Genomic DNA, 27980 nt, shown 5'->3' on the forward strand with positions numbered 1-27980 from the left:
TGTAGTAGTGGCGGAGGAGGGTGACAAACCCCATTTGATTGGTGCAGTGTTGGGAGCTGTGACTAGGTCACAAACGAAGGGTGACAGTAGTAAGGATGACTCAACATCAATCTCGGAGGCCTCATCACCAACTAATACCAGCTCAGTCACTAGAGGAGCATCCCCACCTCCTTCCTCCAAGGTGGATAGTGGGCACAGGAATGCATCACCCTTGTCCTCTCCTGTAACTAGATTAGAAAGAACCCGAAGGGCCCCACAACCATCAAGGCCTATCAATAGCTCTAAAACTACCTCAACTCCAAGTGAGCAATCTATGCCTTCAAGGTACCAAGAGGTGGTCAGGAGTGTCACCAAAGATCTTCAATCTAGTTCTGAAGATGAAGGCGTCACACCTCAGTTCCCTTTCCGCAAGTCTAGAATAGTGAGGTTTGCAACGGAAGTGACAACTTTAGGGCAAAAACGTGAGGAGTCATAGGCAGGCCCATCCACTTTCCACTCAGGAAGCACAATGAAGCAAGAGAAGGAAAAAGGGGTTAAGCCCAGTAGTGCCCAAGAAAAGGGGAAATGGGTGATGGGAGAGTCACCACAGGAAATATTGATTGAGAATCTAGAGGCACCTCCTCTCCCTCACGTGAGCTTTGACCCTCAGCCAGAAGCTCGGCGGATGAAGGCACAAAAGGTTACTGCTATTGTCCAGCCTTATTCTTTGATGGATGACTTGATGGATTTTAGGCCGAATATCACCTTACGACAACTCTGTGAATTGTCTCCACATATCAAGCATCAGACTATTGCATTCTTGAATCGCATGCCAGGAGGGCACCAAAGGGGATCTGTTCAGGGCAGGCCCACACCAGAGATGGTAACAGTTCAAGATGGAGTAACACTAGACAATTGCTCAGCCTATGCTGCCCTCACATGTGAACAAAGTCCCAAGCTCGTAGTGGAAATCAATGGGGTGGAGCTGAAAGATGTTTTCTTGGATGGTGGGGCAGCAGTGAACATCATGCCGAGAGGTACTCTTCAACAACTGGGTTTGAAATTGACAACTGACGTACATTTTCAAGTGTGCATGGCGGATCAACGCAAGGTGAAGCCTATGGGGGCTGTCAAAGGTGTTCACATGAAGATTGGGGGAGTTACATTCCTGTCCAATTTTATTGTACTTAATATGACAGAGGGTGAGCAGACTTATCCTCTACTTCTCAGTAGACCATGGTTATTCTCAGCAAAGGCCATTCAAGATTGGTCAAGTGATGAAGTTCGACTGCCTTTGGGATCCACATCCTTAGAAATAGACATGGTTAGTGGAAGGGCTCGTCACCGACCTGTGGAACTTGGGGAAGAGGATTTTGAAGAAGAAGAAGGGGTGGAAGAGGAGTGATGGGCACTCAGGGATTGGCCCCTATAGAAAGAAGAGCTAGCCTATGTGGATGACTCACCCTTCCAAGGTGAAACCTATGTAACAATAGCATGAGATGATGGTGAGAGCTTGACGTACTTGTTGGAACATGTTGGACCAGATGAGGAAGAAGCTGTCATCTTGGATTGGATGGGGGCCCTGGGATCCTTAGCCATCAACATGGTGGAGTTGTGTTCAAAAGAGGATCCTGAAGCCCATCTTGAAACTTCACGAAATGCGCAAGAGGTGAGCCAGGAAGCCTCTCCACCACCTGGTTTGGCTGATCTCATGTATGAATGGTTGTCTTTTGGTCTTCTTAATAATCCCCACATGTATCAGCGAATGATGACCACAAGTACCAGACCAAGTGGTGGGGAGGCCAATAAGGTGACTCAAAGACAAGACCATGAAGCAACAATGGAAGCAATGGAGGCACACGACATGGATGCCTCACACCAAGAAAAAGACCATGGGGTCACAATAGAGGAGGAAGAGGATGCTATACAAGAAGATGATGAACTGGCGGAGCATAATGATGGTACTGAAGAGGACACTCATGAATCTGTGGAAGAAGAGGATGACCACATAGATGATGGGCTGGCTGAGCACAATGATGGTATTGGAGAAGACACTCATGGATTTGCAAGAGAAGAGGATGACCACCTACTTACTGATGTCACTCAAAGGCAGGCGGTGCCAGAAATGACTCTTGGAAGGGTATTGAATCCATTGTGCAACCTGACCAACCTAGGAGGGGTCAAGAGACTGGAAGGAGCCGTCCACATTCACACTGGAGTCTGGAACTTCAGACCTTCAAGGCAAGTCCACAGCATACAGGGAGAAGAAGATGTTGCGGACCTTGTTCTACTCGACTTATACATGTCAGAAGCTGACCCCCCAACGACACAGGAGGTAGGCTTTGTCACCCATGTTCACCTCCAGGTCACCTCTGTTCACTCCTAGTTCACCCTGTTTCATTCCTATGTCACCTCCCCATGTTCACCTCTCTGTCACCTATGTTCACCTCTAGGTCACCCCTGTTCACTCCTAGGTCACCCCTGTTCACTCCTATGTCACCTCCCCATGTTCACCTCTAGGTCACCCATGTTCACCTCCAAGTCACCCCTATTCACTCCTATGTCACCTCCCCATGTTCACCTCGAGGTCACCCATGTTCACCTCGAGGTCACCCCTGTTCACTCCTAGGTCACCCTTGTTCACTCCTATGTCACCTCCCCATGTTCACCTCTAGGTCACCCATGTTCACCTCCAAGTCACCCTTGTTCACTCCTAGGTCACCCTTGTTCACTCCTATGTCACCTCCCCATGTTCACCTCTAGGTCACCCATGTTCACCTCCAAGTCACCCCTGTGCACTCCTAGGTCACCCCTGTTCACTCCTATGTCACCTCCCCATGTTCACCTCTAGGTCACCCATGTTCACCTCCAGGTCACCCCTATTCACTCCTAGGTCATCCGTGTTCACTCCTAGGTCACCTCCCCATGTTCACCTCTCTATCACCCATATTCACCTCCAGGTCACCCCTGTTCACTCCTATGTCATCTCCCCATGTTCACCTCTCTGTCACCCATGTTCACCTCTAGGTCACCCATGTTCACCTCTAGGTCACCCCTGTTCACTCCTATGTCACCCCTGTTCACTCCTGTGTCACCTCCCCATGTTCACCTCTCTGTCACCCATGTTCACCTCTAGGTCACCCGTGTTCACTCCTATGTCACCTCCCCATGTTCACCTCTGTGTCACCCATGTTCACCTCTAGGTCACCCCTGTTCACTCCTATGTCACCTCCCCATGTTCACCTCTCTGTCACCCATGTTCATCTCTAGGTCACCCCTGTGTCACCCTTGTTCACTCCTATGTCACCTTACTTTGGGAGCCACTGGTGATGCGAAGACACCACCCCGAGTGTCTCAACGACTGATCCCTGAATCAAGTATGGAGGCTACTGAACAGGACCTACTGGAAACTCGACCTGGCGAGGTTATTTTTGCTGGGAGTAAGAGCGAGGTTATTTTTGCTGGGGGTAAGATACCTTTTCAAGTTGATTGTCCTTCACTTCCTCAGAATGATATGTTGGATACCTACTTTGCATCTCCTCAGGAGATCTATTCACCCATGAGGCCTAGATAGAGGAACAGAGCCAGGAAGACAAATGGCTACTGTATGCATTAAAGCGGAAGCGGTCTCCTGTTTGCATGGAGGAGGAGAACCTGGACCAAATTTTCACACTTCCCTTGCAAGAGACAATCACTTCCAACAAGAAAGCATCCCGAGCTCCAAGTTGTTACCTAGACATCGACACACTGGCTCCAGTGGCAGCTCTCGAGGACCCAGAGCAAGAAGGGATGAAAGCAGCCTTCGTGGAATATGGCGAACTCATTGACATGGCTGACCGAATGACCTATCAGGACAGGTATGCATGGGCTAAAAGATCCCTTCATATGGCTCAGCGCATTATAGATGACAGCTTCATTCAGATGGGTGCCTCCCTCTTTAATACTACGGGTCAGGTTTTATCACAGAAGCAACACCTCCGCTTGGAACATGAGAAGCAGGTAGCCAGCATGCATGCATAAAGAATGGGATACAACATTACAGGTGAAAGAAGCGGAGTGGGGAGCAACTCTACAGGCAAGGGAGGCTACGTGGAAAACTCAACAAGACGAGTTTTAGCAGTGTCTTGCAGCGAAGGAGGCAGAGTGGACAGCCAGCAAGAAATTTTTGGAGGACAATCATTCAACCCAACAGGCTGAGATCCAGAGGGAGCTTGCGGCCCTACAGGACAGATACACCTCACTGGCAGAGGACAAGCATACTGTGGATCAACAGGTGGGGGTGGTGCGGAGTCAAATGAAGCAGATTCTCGAGGAGAAGGACTGTCTCTAAGTTTCACATTCCAAGTTGCAGGACGACTTCCATGGGCTGCAAGTTGGAAATGCTGCTCTCAAATCTCGATGTGATTATTATAGGTCTGGCTACCACAGATATAAATCCAAATACGAGGACATCCGCAACCTCATGGACATAGTTGAGAAAGAGGCAAAGACCAGCCCCGGAACATCAGCACACCCACCACACCCACCCCCTCCCCCTCCCTGACCTTCATCCAGCAAGCAGTAGCTCCTGGATCTTTTAGTTCGGCATTTCTTTTTGTGAGCTCTGTATATTTGGATTCTGCAGTTCTCATGTAAATAAAGGAATTTTGGAGTTGTATGGCCATGAGCTAGTTTTATTTCAGTTTTACAGTTGCAAGGCCATGAGCCCTTTCTTTTCAGTTTTGGGGATGTCAGCCACAAGATCACTTTCTTATTTGTAATTTATACTTAACTTTCTCTCACACAGACCCTCAGTCATTCACCGGGACGGTGAATGATAGTGGCGGGGGATCTGTTGTACTCAAAGTCTCCAGGACTCCCACCAAGAGTCACACCTGGGTCACATCATGGTCACCTCAGCAACATGCCAAGTTGTTAGACCTTGGTCATACCTAGTCACATCGTGTTCACATATGTTCACATCTTGGTCACTGTGGAACAAACATGGACATGACTTGACATGGACATGACTTGGACATGACTTGACATGGACATGACTTGGGTATGACGGAAGCAATACATGACTGAAGAGTGCCAAACCTCAACCTCGACCCACCATGGTCAAAGTTGATCAGAGGGAAGTACAGGTGCAATGGTACACGAGATACACCTGTTGGTGCACATGGGAAGCAGTCCAGCTAGCGCAATGGTGCACGGGGTACACCTGTTGGTGCACATGGGAGGCAGTCCAACAGAGTGCACAGGCGCACAGGCGGTACTCATTGGTGCACAGGGGAAGCAGTCCAACAGTTAAGAGGTATAGGTGGTGCACCAACCCTCGCAACCAACTAGTGTCAGGAGTGTATGGAATAGACAGGAGAACACATGGAGCACGGGATTCACTAACCTAGAACAGGCTGGAGTGTTGCGGAAGCCATCAAGGGAAGAGCGGCCCACAAACAGTGGAATGGCTAAGGATGGCTAAGGATGCAAGAAGACATCCAATAGGAAGAAGGAAAGGAGATTGGTAGCGGGGAGTGGAGCAGAGGAGGAGAAGGTGAAGAGGGGGAAAGGGAAAAGGGGGAAGGAACATTCTAGCAGAGGGGCGGGAGGCATGAGTGAAGGAGTGAGAGGCTAGAGGCAAGAGCTCACCTCGTGTGCATCTTCTCCGGGTGTATCAATCATCTTGCTTTCTAATGAATTATGCTACTCCCCATCTCTGCTCGCTACTCTAAAATCTCTTTCCGTTGTGTTCTCCTCCCCTCCTCTCCCTTCACCTGGTACAATGAACCTGTGTCATGTGGTTGAAGTTCTTTGCCGTTCATGTCGAGGGTTGGCTTTTATGATGTTGTTCCGCTTTGGTCTTCTTCTTGCTCACATCACTTCAGCACATGTACCGCTTGCACATAGTTGACACCATCGACTAGCACTCGCCTACGTACCATCAGTGACACTTATGGCATGTCTTACTCGCTTCTTGCACCAGTGGCCCTAGGCCTCCGGTAATACTTCCGGAAGTGTTAGGAACCCCCCCCCCCCAAAAAAACAAAAAAGATACAGATTTATGAAAGCCTGTCAATCTTATGTCATGATTGGTGATGTTCTGTACATGAAGGGAGCTGATTTGATTCTCAGGAGGATACCATGGCATTCAGAGATCTTGCATATATTAGAAGCCAATCATGAAGGTATATGTGGAGGCCATTTTGCCTTCAAGATCATGTTGAGGAAGATTCTAACAGAGGGGTATGTATGGCCTTCCTTACAGAGGGACATCACGCATTGTTGTAAGTCTTGCTTCCAGTGCCCGCAAATGGGTAAGAGAATCCTTCATCCAGAGCTTCGAAATGTAGTGGTTGCCTTTAATATCTTTGAGAAATGGGGTATTGATGCAATTGGACCAATGCCAATGATTGCACGAGGAAACTGCTACTTGTTGACTGTTGTTGATTATCTGTCTCGATGGGGTGAGGCAAAGCTTGTAAAGGTGATCAATGCAAAGACAGTCAGTAAGTTTATTTATGAAGATATCTGTTGCCGATTCGGCGTACCCCTGGAGCTTGTATCTGACCGTGGACCCGGGTTCAAAAGTGAATTGATGGATCTCCTTTGTGACAAACTAAAAATTACACATAGGTATGCAACTCCTCACTATCCACAGTGCAATGCTATGGATGAGTATTTCAATGGTGTGTTAACTGGCATTATGGGAAAGATGATAAGAACCCATGAGAAAAGCTGGGACCTCACTGTACCATGGTGTTTGTGGGCATATCTTGTCGCTGTAAAACAAGGTACACAGTTTTCTCCTTTTCATCTGGTGTATGGCAAAGAAGCTCTCTTGCCAATTGAAGTGGAGATTCCAGCCCTTCAATTCTTGATAGAGATCAATGAAGAGCCAAATTCAGCATATGCAAATAGGTTATTAAGTTTGCAGGGAGCACAACTGGACCGGTTGAAGGCTGTGGATCATTATGTTGTTGCTCAAGAAGCAAATCAAAGGAGGGTCAATCTGAAGTACAAAGATAAGTATATCAGAGAAGGGGATCTAGTTCTGAGATATGACAGTAAGTTGGATTTCACTTTCAAGGCACGGTTTGTGACTAAGTGGGAAGGACCGTATCAGGTAGTGAAGAAATACCCAAATGGATCTTATCAACTAGCTGATTTGGACGGGATGTTGCATAAGAATAGAGTCAATGGGCTGAGGTTGAAGAAATATGTGATCAAACACATGTGGCCCTCCTGTGATGCAGGAAGGTGGGACTAATACCTCATGGATGAGGACATCTGTGAAGACCTCAAAACTATATTTGACTGCAAGACATGAATGTCTGCAACTTGGGGTTGGGCAAAGGAGACACATAGGTGCACATAGTTAGCTAGTGATGGGTTTTTTTATGGCTCCAAAGACATCTTTTCCCAAAAAAAGATGATATGATGTAAATATTTGACTATGAAATCAAATGTTTGTAGGAACTTCCTATGGGAAGTGATGAAAATGCAATATGGATGCACTCCAGAGCAATGTACCCATGTGGGACGGGGTCGGTCTTTGAATGTCAAATGTAAAAGTTTTTTTTTGGTGTGTGTGATAAATGATCTTCTGTGCATGGAATGTTGTCGTGTCAATATCTGTGTTACATCCAATGTGGTCAATTTGTGGGCATGCATCAAAATACCTTTTTTTGAAGGATGGTTGTGTGCTAGTGAAATGTGACCCCAATTGTGTGAGCAATGGTCTTGGTGCAATGTTTTTTGAGGAAAAGTAGAAGAGTGGTAAAAGGAGGCAATGACGTGGAAAATTTACGTAGAGAGGTGGCTTGCATGAGGAAGCTACAACTTTACGTGGAGCCAATGCTGCAATACGTGGGGACTTGGCTCATTACGTGGGTGACATGAAGGATTTTCCAAAAGGAGTTGATGCTGTGTTATAGAGGAGGAGCGCAGATTGTAGAGGGGGAGAGAGGCTTTCCAAAAAGCAGGAGAGAAGGTGACGACTCTAGTTTTTTTTAAGAAAAGAAGGAGGTGTGCACTAATTGCACGTCGGTGGTGATCTATGCTGCATTGTGTGCTGATTGTGAGAGAGAGCTTTGCTTGCTTGAGGCGCACGTACAAAGCTTGCCCCCCCTTCGATGGATTTCTGTCGTTGGTATTTGAAGAGCTGCTGATCGCTTGTTCTTGAGGTGAACGAGAATTTGAGGAGCAAATGCCAAAGGATTGTGCAGGAGACTGCTCATACATTGAGGAGAGGTTGCTATGTACGTGAAGACAACGCTGATAGGGAAGCTGCCCATGCATGTGGACAAGGGTGAAAACCTGTTCGACTGAAGTTTGGAGGATCTTGGATGATCTGCAGGAGTTGTGGCTCATTCCTATCGCTTGTGGTACCACATATGTGCGTTATTCGTGTCTGACTGAGTCTTGTTCATCGTGTCACTTGTGCCATCTCGGTTGAGAATCTGCCAGGTGTCATCTTTGTGCTTGTTTGTGGCCTATTGAGGGTATCATCTCAAGTCATTGTGGTCCGGGTACATGCTCTGGGCGTTGTGCATTTGCTCTATTTCTATTGGAGCCCATATTGCTAGTCTGTCCCATAAGGAGTCCTGACCTCATCTACAGAGCTATTTGAATTATAGTGATTTGCTGGTTGTTTTTTCTCTCCTTTTGCTTTCATGAACGTTATTCTTGGCTGTCTGAGGCATGACTACTCATGCTGAACTGGTAAACATTTCCATGGAATGAAAAAGAGTTGCTTCACACCCGTCCTGTCTTCAGTTGCATAGGCTCTTCACTAGGTTCCCTACCACTTTTCTTTCATCAATGTCAAGTTGGAGCAGTGCAGAAATGGGCCACAGCAGAGCTAATCCTACATGATGACACCAAGAAAGTGAAATACAGCTTGGGAAATTTAAAAAAAGAGTTGATTAAAGGTGGGGAGTTAGACATCATACACAGGATATGATAAATATGATACTACAAGTAGAGAAGGGTCCACCTCTAAGGGGCTAGGGGCTGTAATTGTTGAATTGCTTTGTATAGCTTTGGGGGCAATGAGGGCTCCACAGGACGAAGAAGTAGTGGACAGATCTGAAAAGAGGGCAGCAAATGCAAAGATGTTGAATCCACTGTTGGAAAGCTCAGAGAAAGAGAAATATTTGGATATGCTGGATGGTATCCCTCAGCACTTTGTTACGGAATACTGGCAGATGCGTAGAGTAACTATGGTGCAGCATGAGGTTAAAATTGAAGCCTGATGCTAAGCCAATGGTGGTGCAGAAGCTCAGAAGGTTGGGTGTGATTCAGGCAGATGTCTTGAAGTTAGAGATTTAGAGGTTACTCACAGCTGGTTTTATCTTTCGAATGGAGGATACAGAATGGATGTCAGCTGTTGTTGTCACACCAAAGAAGAGGGGGAAGTCACGAATTTGTGTAGACATGCATCCTTTAAATGCATACACAAAAAGGGAGTATTATCCCCTCCCATTCAAGGATGAGATACTAGATCAACTGGCAGGCCAATGTGTGTGATGGCTATTTTGGATATTTTCAGATTGGGATTGTAGAGGAAGACCAAAAGAAAACTACCTTTGTGACACCCTGAGGGACCTATGCATACCGAATCGTCATGATATTTGGGTTGGTGAATGCACCTGCTACCTTCCAGAAGTTCATGAATGAGGTGCTCGAGCCCTACTTGGGCAAGTTTATACGAGTCTTTATAGATGATTTTTGCATCTATAGCTCCAAAGCAGATCATCTAGAAGAGACTCGGCTGGCACTCCAAAGAATAGATGATGCTCGAGGCAATTTGAATCCCCTCAAATGCGATATCGCACAATATGGTAGCCACTGCATTCGTTGTTACACTCACACTCGCAAAGCAATCTTCCGCCCAATCAGTAGGTACAAGGACCGGCCCCCTCTGAAGCATCTGCTTAACCTTCACCAATGCATCTTCAGTCTGCATAAATTCAGACCTCTTTTTGACCAGCTGATACAAAGGGTAGAGCTCTTGGGCCAACTCCCACAAAAACCTACCATAGTAAGTGACCTTCTGCACAAAAGTCTTCAACTCGGGCTGTCCCAGGCACCAGCATATCTTCAGGATCCATATCAATCCCTCACTATGAAACAACATGGCCGAGGGATTTCGCAATTTCACCTCATCCTATGCAGCCCATCTATTATGCGAGCTGCCATCTAATGGATGCTGAGGGGAGGTCTTCAGAGATATAAAAACAAGGGCTGGCAATATAAATTCAGATCTCATTTGCTGCCGAAGCCTTTTGTCTTTTTGGCAAACTCAGGGATCATGCCTTACCTTGCCAAGAAGCCCAATCTCTCTGGGAGGTTTATGAAGTGGCTGGCTGAGATGCAGGATTTCAAGTCACCTTCATGATAGAGCATTCTACTCGTGCTACGCTTGCAGATTCACTCAGATGAAGGGAAGTGGCCAAAGAGGTGGAGAATCAGGGTAGAAAGAAAGGGAAAGAGCAGGCTGTACCGCAGTTTATGGAGCAATGCGAAGAGGTGGTGAAGCCACAGTATACTTTGTATTTTGACGGAGCTTTAATAAAAGCACAGGAAGAGAAAGTATTGGCATTCGTATATGTGATCCTGAGGGTCAGGAAATCGCAGCAGAGGAGAGAGAAATAGGCTGCATCAACTCTAATAATGAGGCTGAATATATAGCCCTGATATCCGGCCTAGAATGCAGTCAACAAATGGGTATTCGAGGGTTGTCTGTTCGTGGGGATTCTCAGTCAGTAATATCACAGATGCAAGGGACTTGGCAAATCTGGAATAAGGCACTTAATCCCTTACAAGAGGAGGCTGAACAGTTATGTGGACAGGTAGAAGTGGTTGTACTCCTCCATATTACCAGGCAGCAGAATGCTCGGGCTGATGCTTTAGCCTAGGAGGCGCTAAAGTTGGAGGTGATGTTAGAGGATTTGCAAAATGTACAGTTTTCTGCAAAAAGGCAAACCCCCTGACAATATGCCAAAATATGAGTAGAAGAAGTTGGTGACAAAAGCCAGGCCCTATACATTGTTGGGAAACATCTTATGTAAAACGGGAAAGGATATGATCTTATGCAGGTTAATTGGGACATCTGAGGAAAAAAGGGTGATGGAGGCCTGCCATGAGGATGTGTGTGGAGACCACTTTGCACATAAGAGTACAGCCATGAAGGTTTTGGCAGCAGGGTATTGGTGGCCCACTATGCATAGAGACACTCAGGAATGGTGTGCCACTTGTGATTCTTGTCAAGCTTTTGGAAAACTTGAACCTTGGAACCTCTTCTAAACTTTGGAGCCTCTCTCTAGACCTTGGATCCTCCTTCTAACCCTGGAACCTTTTCTAAACTCAGGAACCTCCTTCTAAACCTTGAAACCTCCTTCTAACCCTGGAACCTCTTCTAAACTCTTGAACCTCTCTCTAAACCTTGGAACCTCCTTCTAAACTCTAGAACCTCCTTCTAACCCTTAAACTCCTCCTAAACCCTACAACCCCCAATGAAGGCGAAAGCCTTCATTACCTCAACCATGACGATATACGTTCCTTTTACACATGCATGCACTATGTTTGCTTACCACACTTAAGCCTATGTCGCTCATCGGAACACGACTCGAGGTCCTAAGCTACACGTATACTACAAACGACAACCCCGATATATCTGTAGGTGACAAAAAGCCTCGGAACCCTGTAGACTGAGAATACCCTGCTCTTCCTACGGAAGCCATAGGAAAGAGCCAACAAATGTCTTCATTCAAATGATTGTCAAAGTATTATGTATCATTCATAGGATCATGGACCTTATCCACTCTATGTTGCTACGAAGAGAGGCCCACTTTCAAAGTAAGACGAAACGTGTGATAATGTTGTCATATACAGCCATTTTTTAGGAGTATGCAGAATGTGTGATTTTATTTCTTTCCTGTGTGCCGAGCATGTGCACATTCTTGGTGGGGGGTGGGGGGGGGGAATGTCATATGAGAAAATTAGTTTCTGCAAAAGTATGTGTAAATATCTAGTCATGTAAACCCCCTTCACTATGGAGTCCAGAAGAAGATGGGGAGTCCCAAGAGCTCCGAGAAACATGGGAAATGGAGTTGCGTAGACTTTCTTCCCTTGTGCAGGATATGTTTCTTGGGGGGGTTAGACTGGTAGGCATTAAGGTAAGGGGTGATAGGTAAGTTTGAGACTTGGTCAAAGGTGTACTTGCAGAAAACACGTGAAGGGTGAGGGGTTAAATATGTGATAGACGGACTTTCTAAAAAAGGAGAGATACATGAGAAATGTCTAGAGGATTGGAGGTGGTGGGGGTTTGGATGACGGAGAAGTCACAGCGGTGTGGAGTTCTGTTGGATTGGATGAATATAGAGCTTCTGTTTTTTGTTATGGCTGTCTCCTTCACCCTTACTTACATCGCGAGCACAAAGCATGGGCAACACGCAAATAGATAATCCAGCTTTCACTGCTTGAAATCGCCCAAATTATCAAAAGATGGCAGCTAAAGTCTTAAATAAACCTCAACAAGAACAAGCACATGTGGTGCAAGCATTACTGCTTAAAGGTACTAAAAAGTACACAGAAGTAGAGGTTTTATCATGAGGATAGCACCCTATATGTATTACTTATCATTAGCAATGTGGCACCGCACTTTTGATCCTCATGATTTAATGAGGCTGCATGGAAATATCAAGGGACACAAGTAGGACTAATGGTCGATGATTGTGCCACACATAATTTCTTAAACTACTCATTAGTTAAGAAATCAAAGTTGCTTGAGAGTCCAAGTGCCCATATATGTGTAGTCTCTCTTGCAAAGGGCAGTCACAAGAAAGTTTAGGACACCATGATACATGGTGTAGAGGTGGACATTCAAGGCTATCAAGATACTCTGGATCCCCAAATTATGCATCTCGATAGAACATATGTTCAAGGTGGAGAGTGGCTTTATAGTCTTGAAGCATAGCTTGCACTAAAGTTATTTAAAGAATGCAATCATATTTGAAAAGCATGCTAGAGTCTTCTAGATTCAGGGGGAACATGATGTGACTAATTCTTCACTTATTTGTTTAATGGGAATTGGAACGACTTCACATACCAACAAGAATGTGAGATATATATTCGTGATGTTGATAATTGTATATCTTCTACACTTGAGAAAAGTAAACTTTTACTTACTTTTGTTAAAAGGCATAAAGTTTCTTTCAAGCTGAATTTAAAGATGTCTTTCCTTCTGACTTGCCCGATGGTTTACCCTCTGATAGAGAAGTAGATCATAGAATATGAGTTTCTTCTTGACCTTCCGGGATATTCCGAAGTGCTCTTTCTTTTTTCTTTGATATGAGGCACAAATTTCTTTTTCAGTGTTGTAATAGGTCAAGTTCTTTTTTTGGGCAATTGTGGTGGTAGGTTCTTAGAAAGATTGACATGATCAGAAAAAATGCAGTGGAGAATATTCTGGCTGAGCGGGACATTCTTATAACCGTCTGCAACCCTTTTGTGGTTAGTGCTTTTGTCTTCTTTTCCTCATCTTGTGATGCATGCCATGCACGTGTATGAGTATGCAAATGCTGAAACTTGCAATACACCTTTCCTTTTCTCACCTAAATACTGGAGAATTTACAATCCTTTAACATTGTGAAACCTTCTGGGACTGTTAAATAAGTGGACTCAAATCAACAACGCTATGTGGTATTTATAATACTATTCCAGCTCTTTACAGTAATAAAACAGATGTTTATCATGAACATTTATGTAAGAAAGCAAACAGTTGAGAAAGCAGAGATAAATGCATTTATAAGTCCTCTATTGTGCCTCAGAACATTACTACATCAGCTGTGTATAGTAAGATGAAACGGAGAGTCTATGCCAATGATTCTTCACATCATTGGTGGCCACCACCTACTTGGACATACCTTGTCTAATTTGTGACTCTCTCATATAAAGCCACGACTGCCCAGATGACATCATCCTTGGTAGTTAAGGCTGGAGTCGATGAGTCAGACAAGCCTATGCCCTAAATCAAAGGCCTCCAAAGAGTCCACAAGTAGAAATATACTCTTTGATCTGGCTTTTGGTCTCCTTGATAACAACTTGTAGTGTGCCTACCAAGCCCACTGCTTGCTTGCTGACCCACTTTGCATACTTACTGGTGTGCATCTCCAGTGCTGATACATAAACCTTGGCCATAAAACTACCAATTTTTTTAGTCACAAGAGTACAAGTTGCCACTTCCAATCTATGAATTAAGGAGAGTGGATTGTGTTTGAGAGGAAATGGCCGCATGATATATGACTAATTATCATCAAGCTTATGGACATTGAGAAGGGTCTGCATGATCGATCAATGATAGTCATCTACATTGCATAGAATAGACACAATACATCCACAGATGGAGGTACAGAAATATCAATGTGCTGTCTATGGTAGGGAGTTTTTCTCCTCCCCTGTCGAATAGACTTCTATCAAGTATGAAAGAAAGGGCCAAGAGCAAGGAACTCAAGGCACAAATATATCATGCAGAGCATGAGAGACAAGTGGTAAAGTACCAAAATAGATATCCAAATGCTGAAAGAAACGAAGACTACAGCTGAAAGTGCCATACCAGGCTAGTAAGAGACTCCAAGAAGAAGGAATGCCTCCACTCTTTAAGAGAAATCGTCCTCCTGGCCAATGCAGACCTCAAAGTCCCCTGCATCGTAAACCAAATGATCATCAAAGTGTATACAACAATCTGCCGAAATGCTAGCCATTGTATGAGCTAGTTGGACCTGGGTGCCATCTATGGCCTCTGTACATGTGGATCTCCAAATAGGGCCATGCAAATGAAAACATATCAGGCAAAAGTTTGGCAAAATGAAAATCTGAACTCAACTTTCTGTTTTGCTAAAACGTTTGTGGGAATTGTGAGCCGGACACAAACAAAATGATAGGACATTTGAGACTCTCCAAAATGGGCCTGGCCTCATTTGGTGTCATTCTTATTAAGGTACCTCTCCCAAAAGAGCGGACCTGGATAATGTTGCAGGTTTACAGCCAGATGTCTAGAGTTGAGTGGCACAATCATGACCACCCTGGATGTTCACCTATGGTAAGGGAAACATCTGCTTACTGTTGAAAATAAAGCATGAAGATCATGGTGTGGAGCTTACAGTTGTAAGAAGTCCCTTCCTCCAGCTCCTGCGAATGCTCCCACCCCTCCCCCGCTCCCATCTACCCCCCCTCGTGCTGCGCGGCCCCCTCTCCCCTCCCCCTCCTCTCTCTCCACCGCCTCCCAGCTTGCAGCCGCCGCCGCGCCTCCTCCGTCCCCCTCTCCTCCATCTCCGCCCGCCATCCCCCCCCTTCTCCTTCCTTCTCCGCCCCTCCGTCCCCTCCTCGCCTCCCCCCCCTCACGTTGTGCTACCACCCCCCCGCCCCCTTCCTCCCCTTCCCCGCCGTTGCGCAACGCTGCCACCCCCCCCCCCTTCCCCTCCCCCCTCTCCTTTCTTCCCCGCCCCCCCTCGCGCTGCACTGCCACACCCTCCCCTCTACTCCCTCCTCTTCCCCACCCTGCGCTGGTCTGCCCCCCCCCTCCCTCCTCCTTTCCTTCCCCCCTTCGCCATTCGCTCCCCACTCCACCACCTCTCCTCCTCCTGCTTCCCCGTACTTCTCCATCCCTCCCTCTTTTCTCCCCCACCTCCGTCCCACTCCCCCCTCCCTCGCCTCTGCCTTTTCCTTTCCCCCGCCTTTTGGAGCTTTCGTAGTTTGTCAGTGCGGTATGGTGGCCATGAGCCCGGAACCGGTGGCCCAGATGGACCCCCCCCCTCCATCAGCCTACCCCATAACACTGACAGAGCATTAGGTCTCCTTGGTGAAGCAGGCCGCCACTGACTTCTCCCAGACGTCCGTTTATGGGAGAGTCATTGGCTACGCCCCTTCATGAGCAGACATCAGGGACTGGTTGCAGTCCACCCTCTACCTTGAGGACAGCCACATTGAGGAGGTCGCACTCATGGGACGTGGTATCTTCTGGCTCAAGCTCTCCTCAGCACAGGCTGCGAGCGATATGGTCAGACGGTCCCCTACTTCTGTGGGTGGGAAGATCACCCTTATGGTCCCATGGTATAGGGGTTTCAGTGTAGCGGACTTTGATTCCCGCTTCCGCATTCCTCGCCATCCAGTTACCCTCATTTTCCCAGGCCTCGCAACAGAGTTTTGCCCGATCATCAAGGACCTGGGAGCGCACTTTGGCTGGCTCATGCAGGACACCTTCGTTGATGCGGCGGCAGCCCAAGGGGTGCCACATGTCAAAGTGGCGTCCTAGATCCGCAGAGTATCCCCTCGGAGTTCGAGATTGAGACGGACGCAGGTGTGGTGACGCATTTCCCCCCCAGCACCTTTGGTTTCAGCCCCCCCCTCTCCCTCAAGCATGATCCCGCGGGAACCTCCCATCCGCCTGTGCTGCCTGCGGCCTCGAAGCCAACACAGACCTCCTCCATGCCTATCCCTTCTGGCCCGGTGGAGGGAAGAGGCCCTTCCCCACAGATGGCCAGCACCACTCCAGCTCATTCGACAGCCAGCACCCCTCTTTCTGGTTCTGACTCCTCATCCTCGTCCCCACACCCAAGGGCAGCTCCTAGAGCTCTACCTTTGGAGTTTTACCGAGCAACACCTTGGGATTATTTGGATGTAGCTGGTATTGGCTGCTTTCCTGCATGCCTAGACATCAGCATCTTCTTCCTCCGAAAGGGAGCGGCGGAGGGTAAGGTGTCCGTCCTTGCCCCCCATGATGGTCCTAACTATTCCTTCACTATCACCAGTGACGGGAATGAGCAATGGACGAATGAAAATGTTTGGGAGATGATTCGAGATCAGTCCCAGGAGCAGGTGCAGGACTAGATCAGTAGCAGAGCAGCAGAGCTTCTTCAGCAGCAGTGGAAGGAGGGTGACGTTCGTCTGAGATGGCGCCACAGCGCCAAACGATTCCGCCTTTTGGTCATCATTCGACCGCCTCTGGAGTGGATCTACGCGGAAGGGCTCCACCCTTGGAGGACCTCAGAGGTAGCGGGCTTCTACAGTATTTCCGTGGCGGAGGCTTCGAGTTGGTTAGAGTGAGCTTACCACCATGGGACAAAGGGCCTCTCCCCTCTGTTGAAGGTTTTAGAGGATGGGTCCGATGATCGGGCCTCTCCTTCGAAACCCTCACAGAAGCGCCTCTGTCTGCACACTGGACATCCTCCAACCACCTCGACATCGACCACAAGCAGACAATTGTTTGTGGCCCATCTCCCCTCGAGTATACGCATTATCTCTTGGAATGTCAACGGGTTCCACTCATCAAGAACCCGCGGCCCCAGGAAGATGGTGCTCAGACAGGAGCTCCGGCCAACCTTGGTGGGAAGGGTAGATGTGCTCCTACTGCAGGAACACAAGCTTTTGGCTTCTCAGACCAGTAAGTGTGGGAAGGTCGTCACAGGACGCTCTCACACCTACTGGGAACCTTCGATTGGCGAGCAGTGGAGGAGCGGGGTGGTCTGTACCTCCATCGACGCTTCTCTAGTTCAGCATGTGTGTGGTTTTGGCACCTTGATCCCAGGACGAGCGCTTTGGGTGGGCTTGAATATTGAGGGATCCCGCATCGGCATCCTCAATATCTATGCCCTGACAGACAGAGAGCCGCTTTCTGGAGCTCTTTGACAGACTTATTGCCAGAGATGGATTCTTGGATTGTAGGAGGGGACTTCAATAACCTTGAGACTTTAGAGGATTAGCAGGGACGGGGCCCAGAGTTCCTCGGTATAGCTCAGGCGGAGCAGGCGGATTGGGATTCCTTCTTGTTCACTGTGGGAGGTCGGGACAATTGGAGGGAGCCTTCCTTTTGCAGATGGACAGGAGTTTGGACTTCTCTTGGGGTTACAGGAGGGAGGGAGGCAGACTTCTGGAGCGGCTCGACCGTTTCTATGTCAGCGATTGGGCGCTTGGTAGACGTAGAGAGTCAGGAGTGGTTCCAGGGACGACCATGCCCCAGTCATCCTAGTACTGGACTCAGCCTCTCACTCCTTACCTCCATGCTCGTGCCGGATCCCAGACTCCATCTACTCCAAAGCAGCGGTTCGCAACAGGATAGTGGACCTGTGGGAGCAGGATTGGGACCCCATGGGGGATATGGCAGCTCAGGTAGCTCAGGTTCTTGCCGAGTCTAGTCTCATCTGTCAGCAGGAGGCGATTCAGGTCAAGCAGCAGTGGTGGGCGAAGGAGAGGGGTCTCAGACGAGATCTTGCCTCGATACAATGGATGCAACAGTCTTCTCCAGGCTCTGAGGAGCTCAGAAGACGGGAGGTTAGAGCCCGAGCCATGCTAGAGGAGATCACCCAGCGACACTCAGAGTTCTCATTTCATGCTTCCAAGTCCTTTTGGGCTAGGAAAGGCGACAGGATGTGCAGAGAGTTCTTCAGAACTCATGGCCAGAGGTCAGCAGGGGAAGAGCTCCGATCTCTTAGAGTGCAGGATGGTAGTATGAGGACAGATCCAAACGAGGTCCGCGACTGGCGACAGAGTTCTACAGATCCCTGTTTCAGCAGGAGTCCCCAAACCCTCGTGCCCGCCAATGCAGGGAGGAGGTGTGGTGGTATACATCGTCGCTTGTGCAGCCTAGCATGAGTGAAACCCTTCTTGCCCCTTTCACCGTGGCAGAGATGCAAGATGCGGTGAGCGCTATTGATGGGCAGAAATGCCCAGGTGAGGATGGGCTCTCTAGAGCTTTTTTCACCACCTTCTGGGAGCAGGTCCACCAGCCCTTGCTCGCAGCCTTCCAGCATGTCTTCTCCAGCGGACAGATGCCAAAGAGCCTTGCGACAGGCTTGATTTGCCTCATCCCCAAAGGGGGGGACCGTCAGGAGATCAGACAGTGGTGCCCTATCACCCTCCTCCCGACTGCCTACGAAATTCTCGCCAAGATGATTAGTAGCCGCATCCGCCCCCTGCTACATGACTTGATCCATGACACTCAGACTTGTTTTGTCCAAGATCGCAGCATTTTGGACAACATTTTCACATACTCAGAGGCGGCAGAGTGGGCCCAGCACAGTGGCCAGCACCTTGCCATACTCCTTCTTGACTTTGAGAAGGCATACGATAGGGTAGACTGGTCCTTCTTGGAAGGTACACTCTCTCGGTTCGGTTTCCCGGACGAGTGGATCAAAGGTATTGCTAGTCTCTACAGATCGGCCTCCAGCCGGGTTATCATCAGCGGCAGGATGGGGGAGAGATTCACCCTCGAGCGCTCGGTGCATCAGGGCTGCCCGCTTGAGCCCTACCTCTTCCTATTTTTTGCGAAGGCCATGACTCACTTCCTATGAGCCCGTACCACTGGTCTTCGAGGGATGCGCCTCCCTATTCGGGACGATGCATAACTTCTGGACTCCGAGTATGGAGACGGCACGGCCCTGTATGTGTAGGATGATATCGAGTCACTAGAGCGAGTGAGACTGTCTTTAGAGGTTTTTTGCCTAGCCGCTGGGGCGAAAATCAACTGGCATAAGTCAGTTGGTTTTCTTACAGATCCGGAACTAGCTCACCGTGGGGTATTTTCCTGGGGTTTCGCTGGATCCCTAGAGGACAGACGACATGTTACCTGGGATTCCAGGTAGGTCTGGATATCACGCCGGCTCAGCAGCTCTTATCGGTCCTAGTCTCCATACGACGGAAGCTAGCCTTCTAGAGCACGGCTCGGCTATCTTTGGCAGGCAGGGCCCTTGTGGTCAATCAGGTCCTTCTTGCCACCGCTTGGTACGTGGCATCTTGCTGGTGTTTCTCGAGATCGTGTGTAGCCCAGTTGAGGAGACTGGTGCGGAACTTTCTTTGGTCTGGCTCAGATGGTTCCGGCACCACCAGAGCCCGGGTCGCCTGGCAGACGGTCATTCTCCCCCAGACAGAGGGCGGTCTTGGCATCATAGATCCAGAACTGTAGAGTCAGGCATTGCTTGGCAAGTTAGTCATCCGCGGTCTGACCCCAGGAGGGCAGACGTGGAAGCTCCTACTTCAGCATGGTCTCAGTGCGTGTAGCCCCGAGAGAGGGGGTGATTGGCAGCCGTCTATCCGGTGGATTTTCACTTCAGCCCCACTGACTCAGCCCCGTTCCCCCTTCCTCCGTGGCCTCGTCTCGGTCTGGAGGAAGTTGCGGCACAGCCTCTCTCAGGTTCCCCCCAGCTGCCGAGAGGAGATAGACAGATAGCCCCTGATCTGGAGTAGCCAGGTGACAGTTGATACAGGTCGCCAGCTTGGAGAGAGATCGCATATCCCATGGGTGCTCTGGGCGCGTGGTCCTACGCGCTTGCTCCAGGTTTGGAGGGACGTCTATAGCCAGTTGAGCCGAGGCGAGCTGGCAGCAATAGTAGGTACGGCACGTGGGATCCAAGCTCGGCGAGCGGAGATCGATACTGCCATTCCTGTAGGTTGGAGGATTCCCATGATCACCAGAGAGCTCCTCTCGGGAGATGAGAGGTGGCTAGGGCAGTTCACACCCCGTGGCATTCCTTTGGTGGTTGCAGGCCTTTTCTCGGACTCCTCGATTCACTTCTTCTTCGTCGCCGATGGTATCCGTCTCCAGAGTAGAGAGGTCGTGATCGACCCCCAGCTTCCCTGGCAATGCCTTCGCATCATAGGGCTGCAAGGGAAAACGTGGCATATAGACCCCCTGATTATGCAGGACCAGGACTGGAGACTCTGGATTTGGGAGGGCCGCTCCTTGACAGAGGTGGAGTGGGATCTAGGGGAGTGGCGCTGGCCACCACTGGAGACCTCAGAGAACCCTATCCCCTTCTTCTCATACACTGTGTGTATTGGTAGGCATGCTCTTGGGGCTCTCCAGCACAGGCTACCCACACAGGCACATAGTTGGTATGCCCAAGGAATATCTCTGGTTTTTCTTCGCACATTTTGGAAGACTCTTTGGGCAAGCTGGCGGCCGAGGAAGATCTCTTACTTTCTTTGGATGGTGGCCCACAAGGGGCTACCAGTTGGCAGATGGTTGAGGCAGATGGGGCAGGAGGGGCACTGCCAGATGTGTTTTCAGGAGGAGTCGTCCCTGAAGCACTGCCTTTGGAGCTGCTCGCATGCTCAGACAGTGTGGAAGGGAGTCATGGGGATCTTAGCGAGGGCTGCACCCGAGCTAGGACCGGTCACTTGGGGAGCCGTTTGCTGGTGCAGCACCGAGATGGGACATCACTTGGCTTATGAGTTCTCTAGGCAGGATCCAGTTTTCTTCATCACGCATGCCACCTGGGCATACATGGACAGCTTCCCTTGGCATTTGACAGAGTCAGATGCAGGAGCGATGACTCGGCACCCAGTTTGGGAGATCATAGGGAGTATTGTAGGCTGGCATATCTGGACTTCCAGATGCGCACAGACCTTAGGAGATCAGGCTTCTTCTGCTACCTAGACCCTAGCGGACATTTGGAGCACGATCATTCACATGCTCGAGGGTCAGTGGGATCAGATTCAGGGGGAGTCCCGGGCAGGGAAGGAGAAGAGACGGCGCTTCCTTCGTGACTGGGACCATCAAGAGCTGTTCTTCTAGCACTCTGCTCAGAGTCTTCAGTGGCATTACTCCCCCCCACCGTGGCTGTTTGTCCACACTCCGATGATTATGCCCTGAGAGGCTTGTAATTATTATTTTATTACCACGGGCTGTATCCGTTTTGTGATTACAGCCCGTTGGCCTTTAGGCCCTCTTGTACTCTCGTTTTCAAACAATATAACTAGCACTACTTTTTGCGGAAAAAAACAGTTGTAAGAAGTCCATGGCTGGTTGGTGGGACAGTTAACTCAGTATTGGCCATCAAATTGTTCCTATATAGGTTGTCTAGAGCCAGTGAATAATTTATGCCATCTCTCATTGTTCTTCTCCTTAAGTGCTGTACGTTATTATGACTAGTCTACCCTGACACCTTTGAGGCTCCAATCGTAGTTCAGTACGAAGACCTTTTATCAATCTAATTTCAAGCATGTGTGGATATGCGTGATATGTCAGGGCTTTTTTTTTTGCCAAGATGGAACTTCTGATTCATCTTTGAGAAAAAGGAATACAAGTCGGCTACCCTATGTTGGTGCTGTGAGGACCAGCCCCTGTAGTCTTCTGCTCGTTATAAGAACCCATGAGCAGCTGCAAGGGGTCTGTTGGGGGGCTAGACAACGGGTGGGTAACTCAATCTGTGAATACAAAATACCTAGGGTCGTCTTACAAAACTTGTTCATGTTGCTCAAATTACCTGTGGAAACCCTCCTAGACTTTCCTCTAGATGGAGTTCAAGGTGTAAACAATGTCTAGCCAAATGCCCACCGAGGAGTCTGCAAGCCTGATCTGCTGTCTTCTCGTCACAATGTCCTTAATATCTTGATCTCGGTTCTGGGAGATATACCAAGTTCAAGGTCCCAAATTAATGCCCCTTCAAAAGTCAACAAGGCAACAGTATGATCTCTCAGGCAGAAGCCCATGACAGAGAATAACCAGCATACCTTAGTACTAGTTTGCAGCAGAACGGAGATGAAAAGACACTTTAAACTTTATCCAATATCACACCAAGTAACTGCACAGCAGACAACTGAAATTTGTCCCATAACAGTGCATTAGCTGCAGAAAAGATGAATACCATGTTGGAAAAGTAAGTGATGAACTATCTATTATTATTGATTCACCCTTGAGGTGATTAGTGGTTAGAATTATTAGACATTAGGTTGTAAGCAGACTTATGCAATTGGTAGATATTTGTAAGGGTCCATAGGAGGTGGTATGCATACCCCTACATGCATCCACCAACAATAGAGGGGATGCGTGCCACATGGCACCATGTTACTAGCCTAATCTAGCTGGATTTGCCACGTGTCACATGGGCACCTCACACACTCTAGGTAAGCCAATTTACAGCCAAATGGGAGGCTTGACTCAGACCCTTTTGAAAGGTCAAAGGGACCCTTTTACCTCCTCAGCGAGCTAGTGCTATGAATGCGGATTCATTGTTTGGTCAGTTAGTTGCTGCATTTCAGTTGTGTGCATCTTGTAGCCATTGATTGGCACTTTTTTTTCAGCAATCGTTCATTGTGTGTAGTTCTATCATATCTGTGTGTAGAGGACACTGAATTCTAGCAGGCCTCCCATTTTCTTCCATGGTATGAGAGCACCAGGTAGATTGGAGCTAGACCTGTGAAGACCCATCTTGGGTAGTCTTCTAGCTCGAGCACATACACATTTCAGAGCTTGCATAGTAGATCTCATAGAGGGCTCCTCTATAAGCCTCTGTGTGGTGGATTCCTGAGCCATAGATTAAAATTGCAAAAGGGATATCCTCTCCGTGAAAAGACCACAAAAAGGCATGTGAGCCTTAAACCTTTGTCCTTGCTGCCTCTGCCTGTGAGAAGTGTTTGTATTCTGAAAGAAATTGCATGGCATCTGGTCTCACGAGGCGGAGGCAGCAAGGGAGATCCGTTGTGAGGGGGATGGGCTGGGGTAGGAGAGGTACTTGATGCGGACAAGAAGCTGGTTGAGAAGCTACAAGATGGGGGGGGGGGGGGGATCAAAATGGATGATGAGGTTGTGGAGGGCATGGGCAGGGAGGGGGGGACGGGAAGGTAGAAACAAAAGCTTGGTGGGAGGTGAAGTAGGAGAAAGAGGGTTCAGATGGTGTGGGGCATTACTTCATTTCAGACCCCACCCTTGCTAGATTGCTTTGCAATGTTCATTTGTCCTTGCGACTTGCTTTTCTATTGGTGCACTTCCCTTCTTCCCCCTCCACCCACCCACCCACCCATACATACTGTCGACCACCCTCTCCTTGTGAGCCCTTCTTAGGGTCATTAACCGTAAAGGGAGGTGGAGACCACCACTTTGACCTTTGGAACGCTGTCCTTCCTAATAACCAAGGGCGCCAGTAGAGCGGGTCTCAACAATTGTGCCAAAATATTTCCTGATGTATCCAATGGTATTGCAATAGTCTCTTGGAAGATCTAGGAAGCGCATAAGTCACGGAAGAGCATGAAATGTTGTTCTTGGTAACACACTAAGTATGGATCCCAATAAGTTCCATGATACAGAGGGTGCCGCTAAAGCAACACCTGGGTGATCTCCATCGAGGTACATTGGAGGAGGAAGGATTCCTTGTTCATAAACCATATCCTCTCATGTTGGTTCCCTCGAGGGGGTGTCTTGCATGAAAGTAGTTCGTGACTTGCATGTAGATGTCGGTGAACAATGTGTCCCGCAACCACTTTGTTGTGGAGTCCTCATATGGTGCTCTCAACTAGTTGCTTGTCCTAAGGTGAGAGAAGCTTTTTGATGGTTGCGTTGAGTTGAGGGAGCTGCCATGAGAGCCCCTCTTGTGAGACCTAGAGCTCACCAATCAAAAACCCTTGCAAGACCCATAAAGCTTTCAAAAAGCCTACCTAGGAGACACAACAGGCTAAAAAAGGGCAAAAAAAGGAGAGTAAGGGTGGGGATGGCAAGGCTGTCCAAGAGGATGGTGGAAGGGGAGGAGGAGGTGAGGGGTTTTTAGGCCAAAAGAAGAGGCAAAAGAGGCAAGGGAGTGGATAAGAGAAGGGATGGAACATAGCCCAGGGTTAGAGGGTGTGAGGAGAGTTGGGCAGGGAGGAGTGCCTAGGCCATTGGGGCAGGGACCAAGAAGGGTGACAGGATTTGGAGTGGGTGGAGTAGCCCAGAACCTTGTTGCAGAAGGGTAGCTAGGGACATAGGTAGTAGGTTGAGTGGGTTGTGAGGGCGAGAGGTACAAGCTGAGAAAATCCTAAAGGCAAGCCTTTTGAGGCAGAGAAGGGGGCCATGGGTAGGCACAGCCTAGAAGCAGGTGGCAGGCACACAAGGAGCATGAGGGCGTAGAGGGGAGAGCAGGCGTGCCTGTGTGGTAAACATTTGACAGGGCAGGAGAAATCAGAGATAGGGGGTAGTGTATGTGGGGGGGGTGAGTGGAGGAGAGGTAGGGAGAGCGAGTGGAGGGGAGTGGAGGAAGGACGTGTGTGTGTCTATTTTTTGGGGGCGGAGGCATGGGTGGAGGGAGGACATAGAGGCATGAGCAGAAGGCAGCAATGAGGGCGTGAGGGAAGGGCACTGAGGGGGAGGTCAAGGGTATCCGCAGCCTCATCAAGGAGATCTTCCTCAGTCATGCCTGGAAATAGTTTCTCTTTGCTTTTGATTTCGTGTTGAGGCTCTCTGTTTTTTGAGACCCTCATGTAAATCTTGCTGATAATATACCTCTCATGGGTTTACCAAAAAAAAAAAAAAAAAGTGTGTGTGAGAGAGAGAGAGAGAGCGCCTGCGAGCGAGATTCCCATCTATTCTGTTTGGGAAGTTCTTCTAGCTATTTGGGTTTCATCCATCCAAACCGGAGTTTCATCTTTTCTTCATTTGGGTTCACTACTGGGCACTATGGACTTCATGGACATATAGGAATTGTAAAGTCTTTGGTGATCCTACTTTCTCTTTGTTTGGCTTTTTTAGGCGTTCTCTGCAGCAATCTTTCTTTAATTGCTTGCAGACCCGCTGCATAGATCATGAGACCCGCTGCATAGATCATGAGGTCTTTTTGGCATATACTGAAATTTTCAGTTGATGTAATTGTAGCACCTTATTTTGAGGTTGCTACTCATATAATATAATCAATCAAAGATTTCACAAAAAAAAAAAAGTTGTGTGTGTGTGTGTGTGAGAGAGAGAGAGTGTGTGTGTGTGTGTGAGAGAGAGAAAGAGCACTATGATTGCTGATTTTTTTCAGCAAAAACAACCATGGGCTATTATGTTAGCAGCTATGTGTGGAAACATGGCTTCCCATGCATATGGGCATTGGATTACAGATCACTGGGAAGCAGTTTTATCTTCCTTTCAGGGAAAAATTCCTGGTTGCCCTGTTTCTACTGCTTTTCTTCATGATTGGAAGAGAATTCTTTCATATGCAAAATGGACAGGTGCTTCCTCTCATCATGGTAATTCTTTTCGATTGGAAAGCATCCATTGGAGCAAGGTGTTTGCATCGCCTCTCGCTTTACAGGCACCTATCAAAGCATATAATCTCATGAAATTGGGCATAAGATTTGTTGGTGATGTTGTGGATCAACAAGGCTATACACTTTCATTTCCACAAGCTTGCAGGACATTCTCCTTGGGTCTGCATCATAGATCCATTTGGAGAACACTTTCAACTATGTTGCAGCCATTTGTTCCGGTTCCTCCACTGTTTGCACAGGACAGATTAATGGACTGGAATTTGACTTCCATACCTCCTGCTACCCATACGCTCTCAATACACAATCTGACCTCCTCGAAGGTTTACAGATTTCTTCTTCCACAGCCATGGATTGACAAGCATGCCAACACTCTTTGGAATTTGGATAGGCCTTTATCTTGGTGGCAATCCCGACTCATGAAAATCTGGAAAGCCAAATTGCCATTGAAACAGAGGCTTTTCTTTTGGAGATGTATAGTGGGAGCCTTTTCCATTGGGGTGAAATTGGCAGCACGCCGCATTGCTTCTCCTTTCTGCCCCCGTTGCTCTCATCCCCGCGAGACAGTTCCTCACTTATTATGGTTTTGCCCGCACTCTCGCACATTGATCACTCATGTTTCTCATTTACTGCGGCTTCGGTTCCCTTCTATCAGATTTGGGAAACTTTTCTGGATGTTTGGATGCCTCTCATCTCAGATGTCTCCATTACTCCTTTTCTTTCATTGGACTCGCTTTTGGGTATTATGGACCATCTGGACACAGAGACTGCATTCTAGGATGGGTCAACAGTTTCCTCAGGCATATATTTTCTTCAGAATGTCCCTCAAGCAATCCTTACATGACAGTCTTGCTGCAAGGGATTTGGATGCTACTAGCCTTGAAGTGTTCTCTACTTGTTTTTGAGTTCTTCTATCGGGCTCTCTTTCGGAGTTCTTTGCTAGTGTGTGGGAGACTTCCCATCTTATAAATTTATGAGAATATAAATACAATGGATTTTACCAAAAAAAAAAAGTGTGTGTGTGTGAGGTGTGTGTGTGTGTCTGAATGGTGTGTGAGAGAGAGAGGAGGTGAGGCGACGAGTCGAGGAGGAGTGACGACGGCGAGGGAGACGAAGTGTGCGAGAGAAACGAACACGACTCGAGGTCTCTGCTCATCCCTGCGCTCTCCGTACACGTCCGCGTCGCGTTTCTGTTCATCCCTGCGTTCTTCCGCTCGCTCCTGCGTTCTGCCCGTACAACTGTACGGACGCCGTACTTTTGTACGGACGCCGTACAGCCACACTTCTCTTTCCCTGCGTTGCTCCGTCGCGTCTGCTTGCCCTACGCCATCTTCCCCGTTGCACTGCCGTACCACTTGCCCTTTTCCGTACATATAGTCTTGCCTGCTGCGTCAGCCGCCCTTTCCACTTCTGAAATCCGTACAGTCTTTACTCTCCCTGCCTCCTCCTTCATTCCGTACAGTTCGCATCTCTAGCCTATTCTTCGTCCGTACAGCCCTTCTTTGTTCCGCCCTTCCTTCAATCCTGCCCTGTTTCTCTTCATGGAAGATCAGTTCAAAAGCTACTCTCGTAAGGAGTCGACCCGGGACTCCAAAAGACAACAGGTTGATTTTTCTACTACAGATTCGGTCGACGCTCACTATGTCTTTGATATGCTTAAAGATGAATTTCAGTACAGCTGGAAGGAGTGGGCCAAACCTCCCCCGGCCATCAAATACAAGTTGAAGCTTCCATCATTGGTTGCTCCTCTTCGAAAATTCTCTCAGCAAGCAGTTATCATCTTCTTTCCAGGAAAGTTACCTTCAGCAAATGATGTGGCTCAGTGGGTTCAGGCATTGTTGGGAGGCTGCTTTGTTGAAGGGGTATATTTTGCTTCTAGGGGTTTTTATGAGGTGCACTTTTCGGATGCCTCATATCACCAGCAGATTTTGGAGATGTCGCCCCTTTTCTATGGCAGACAAATGGTGCATGTCATGCCATGGTCGCCAAACAAAGATTACCACAGCCTCATTCGACATCACTGC

The 27980-nt window shown here is 48.3% G+C and overlaps 1 protein-coding gene across 1 annotated transcript in view; it reads left to right on the top strand.

Annotated features, from left to right (window-relative positions):
* Positions 1 to 27980, top strand: part of LOC147891398 (putative serine/threonine protein kinase IRE4) — a 364420-nt gene that overhangs the window by 99802 nt on the left and 236638 nt on the right. The window contains exon 8 of the mRNA XM_087389248.1: positions 13384 to 13476. Coding sequence (XP_087245374.1) covers positions 13384 to 13476 — 93 coding nt within the window. The remainder of the gene's footprint in view (positions 1 to 13383; positions 13477 to 27980) is intronic.

The sequence above is a fragment of the Dipteris shenzhenensis genome, chromosome 18, assembly GCF_047967505.1.
Source record: "Dipteris shenzhenensis isolate YYH24624 ecotype China chromosome 18, Dip_SZ_1.0, whole genome shotgun sequence".
Taxonomy (NCBI): domain Eukaryota; kingdom Viridiplantae; phylum Streptophyta; class Polypodiopsida; order Gleicheniales; family Dipteridaceae; genus Dipteris; species Dipteris shenzhenensis.